The sequence below is a fragment of the Musca domestica genome, unplaced genomic scaffold (genome assembly GCF_030504385.1).
Source record: "Musca domestica strain aabys unplaced genomic scaffold, Musca_domestica.polishedcontigs.V.1.1 4, whole genome shotgun sequence".
Classification (NCBI taxonomy): domain Eukaryota; kingdom Metazoa; phylum Arthropoda; class Insecta; order Diptera; family Muscidae; genus Musca; species Musca domestica.
Genome location: NW_026712328.1, coordinates 18,840,046 through 18,843,639, shown reverse-complemented (window position 1 = coordinate 18,843,639; position 3,594 = coordinate 18,840,046). Strand labels below are relative to the sequence as shown.

Sequence of the window (3,594 nt, the reverse complement as noted above, 5' to 3'; positions counted from 1 at the left end):
GTAGGTACCGTTAAATAAAAATCCGATAAACATACATAGAAACAAGTAAGCAAAGGCTATAGTCGTGCGGGGCCAACCATGTGATACCCTACAACACCACAATATCTTAGAAGCCCCTATCTGTTCAAATCCATTTTGGAAGATTTTGCTTTTGGAATTATGTCACGGAGCACTGCCCTTAGCATTTTGTATATTTCGGATATGGTCTGTATGTTATGTTAATATTTTTTCACACAAAAGTAGTGGTCCATTCCACCCGCCATCCTAAACTCTAACTTCATGAGAGAGAATCGGACATATCGCGTTGGTTGCATCAAATTTGTAAAATTGGCCGAAAATAAAAATGGGAGCTATATCCAAATCTGAAACGATTTGAATATAATTTGACAAACTTATTCTCGTACCAAATTTAGTCACTAATGCCAAATTTCATTGGAATCTCTTTAAAATAGAACATACATGTCGTGGTGAATTTGATGCATCAAATACATGAAATCTGCCGAAACTATATATGGGAGCTATATCCAAATCTGAACCGATTTCAATATAATTTGGCAAACAATTTTTTATAAAAATTCCATCACACGTTCCGAATTTCATTGAAATGTGGCGTATACAGCGTGTTTAATGCATGAAATCGGCCGAAAATATATATAGGAGCTATATCCAAATCTGAACTGATATCATGTAGTAAATTTATTTTTGTTCCAAATTCCGTTATGCATTCCAAATTTGGAGACTGTGTCTGTAATCTATCAATATATATGTGTATATAAAATCTAAATTTTTGGGAGGTACCTCCGACTCATGTGTTGTGGTGTATTATAAGTTTGATTGGACCAAACATTATGTACAACCTCGGAATATTGGTCTCCGACATAGGAAACTATGTATGGATCTTCCTATCTCGCCGAGTTGAGTCGATCTGGCTATGTAAGTTCGTCTGTCCATGTTAATATGTAATCACGCTACAGGTCGCAATTATGAACCGATCCTGTCGAAAATAAAAATAGAGATGGGGATAGGGTCAGAATGGAAGCCTATTGTTTTGGAGATATTCGCAAAATATTGAGGTGTTGAAATGGATCAAAAACAGAAAAATTTCCTGAGTTTGCAATTGGCAAAATAAGGTATAACTTAGAAAGAAAAGAAATACATCTTGGTTATCGTACTTATACGTCAAGAACCGCTGGACTGATTTTCACGATATTAATCAATTCGGAATGAAAAGGATAAAATCTAAGAAAATCGCGTAATATTATGACAAAATAAATGTGAATATTTTTTGTTACTGTTATTGTTATAAAGAAAGAAATCACACTATCACGCTTGAATTCCATCACGAATATCTTTTTTCTGGAAAATTCTCACCAAAATGCTTTTGCACACCTGTAAACAATATAATAAGCTGTCACTGGAATAATTTTAACAGCTGCCGGACGAGTGGCTTAGAAATGACAGCAGTCGTAAGTGGGTTGCAGATTTTTAATCTCACACTGTATAGGTGTACACTACTTGATGACATCAAAGCGCACTCCAGGAAAGACACAACATTGTTTATGGTTGGTCAGATTCAGTTCTTATTCAGTTCAGTGATATATTTCTGAAAATTGATTATCTCGTTTCTCACTCTCAACTTTAGAGCAAACCGCAAAATGAAATAATTATTTTTCAACACTGATAAGAATTTTTTTTGTTTAGGTAACTATTGTTTGATAAATTACTCTGTGGCATATTAGAATTTCAAATAAGTTGATTATAAAAAACTAACCTTCAACAAGTGTAAATCTATTTGCATGCCCAATGAAAGAGAACCATCAATTGTTAGCAAACTGGAGAAGATAATTTGTAAGCTTTATTTCACACTTTTTTAATCAATATGGGTGGCCCTTAAATAATGTTGAAGTATCGTTTCACGTACAACTTTAAAGACAACTTTAAAATTTCCAGTATCTGTTGCACAAGTGTAGTGATGGTAAAGATTTCGCTTTTTCTGCTGTTTCAAAAACATGTCGCGTATGAATTTCTTTGCCGCATCAGCATTGCGTTTTTCTCCAGTAAATTCGGGGAATGTATGGGCCAAATCGGAATACATTATCTTCTCCTCCAGCAAGTCGATTTTATTGAAAAACACAATCAAAGAAGAGTCTGAAAAATAGCCACAATTGACTATTTGATCAAAGACAAGTTTTGATTCGATTAAACGATTTCTGTCATCCGATTCTTCCAATACCTGATCATATTCGGATATGGCAACGACAAACAAAACTACCTTCACCCCATCAAAGGCCCTTAACCATTTCAAACGCTGACCACGTTGTCCGCCAACATCAATGATACGAAAATCGGCGTTTTTCTCTTCGAATTTGTACTCCACCAGCCCCTGCGTAGGTGCCCGCACATGTAAAATGTCATCGTCTGTTGGCAAGTAGTTTGGACCAGAAATTCGTTCGATATGCCGTATGTAGTATTTGATTGAATCGGTTATTTGATATTCATTACGTCTCCTAAAACACTGTTGTACCCCAGCATCATCCCACAATTCCTCTATTGACGCTACGAACATGTCCGGAAATTGCAGAAATTCTTCCTCTTCAAGGTCCATAATGAGTTTCGAATTAGTTGCATTCCTATCGTTTCCATATTGAATATTTAGTGTGTCCATTGCCGTCACCAGGGCTTTTAATGACGTAAGTACATTATGGAATATTATTTCGATGTATGATTGCCTTTCATCGTCGCGAAATCCTTTATAATACATAATCTGCATTTGACGTATAAATGTCGACTTTCCGGATGCACCAATACCTAGGAGCAACAACTTTATTTGATTGCTTTCTTCCTTTTCAAACTCTTTTAACTTTCTTTCCACTTTTTCACTTTCTACTCTTTCTAGCCTTTCAATTTCACTTTCTGTGCATTTAAAGCAAGCCATATTTTCATTGGAATGCTCTAAAAATAATCGCCCAAAAAGAATGCAAAGAGATTTCTGTCTTTATAAACTGCGATCTAAACAACTGCACTGATAGCTACGAAATGTTTCCAATTCTCATTTAAGTGCGGTTTGTTTCAATAAAATTGTACAATATTAAAAATATCCGCATAATAAAAGTGTGTAAGCATATATACACATTGTTTGAATTATACACGTTTGATGTGGTTACTAACTTTACACATGTATATGTCAAATACAGTGGTACATGTATAAAAAAATATTTTCCATCTTGAAAAATTCCCAAACTCTTACTGGACTTTTTTTACTATCAAGAATTCTCTTTCTTTACCGAAATTTTAAGCAATTAAACAACATCCTCTACAATTTTATAACTAAAAAACGGCTGGCCTGAATTTGATAATTCACACCATTCCGGAATGGTGTCTTGGTAGAAAAGGTTAACATCCAAAAAACGCCCATAAAAATACGCCAAAAAATATTGGAGGGGACTCCTACTTGGTTGTTCACGATACAGACCACATTATTTGACGTAGAGCTTTAAATTTGGCAGAATATTTGGTATTGTGTCTAGGATTGTTGGTTTTGGAAATGAGATATATTGGTCCACTTTTTGGGATAGCCCCCACATAACGGTAGCT

General features: G+C 35.0%; 1 protein-coding gene across 1 annotated transcript; it reads right to left on the bottom strand.

The window, feature by feature from the left end:
• Positions 1-1,870: 1,870 nt before the first annotated feature.
• On the bottom strand, positions 1,871-2,935 carry LOC101891620 (guanine nucleotide-binding protein subunit alpha-11-like). Its single transcript, XM_005176407.1, has one exon. The coding sequence runs from the start codon at positions 2,933-2,935 to the stop codon at positions 1,871-1,873; it is 1,065 nt and encodes a 354-aa protein (XP_005176464.1).
• Positions 2,936-3,594: the final 659 nt, after the last annotated feature.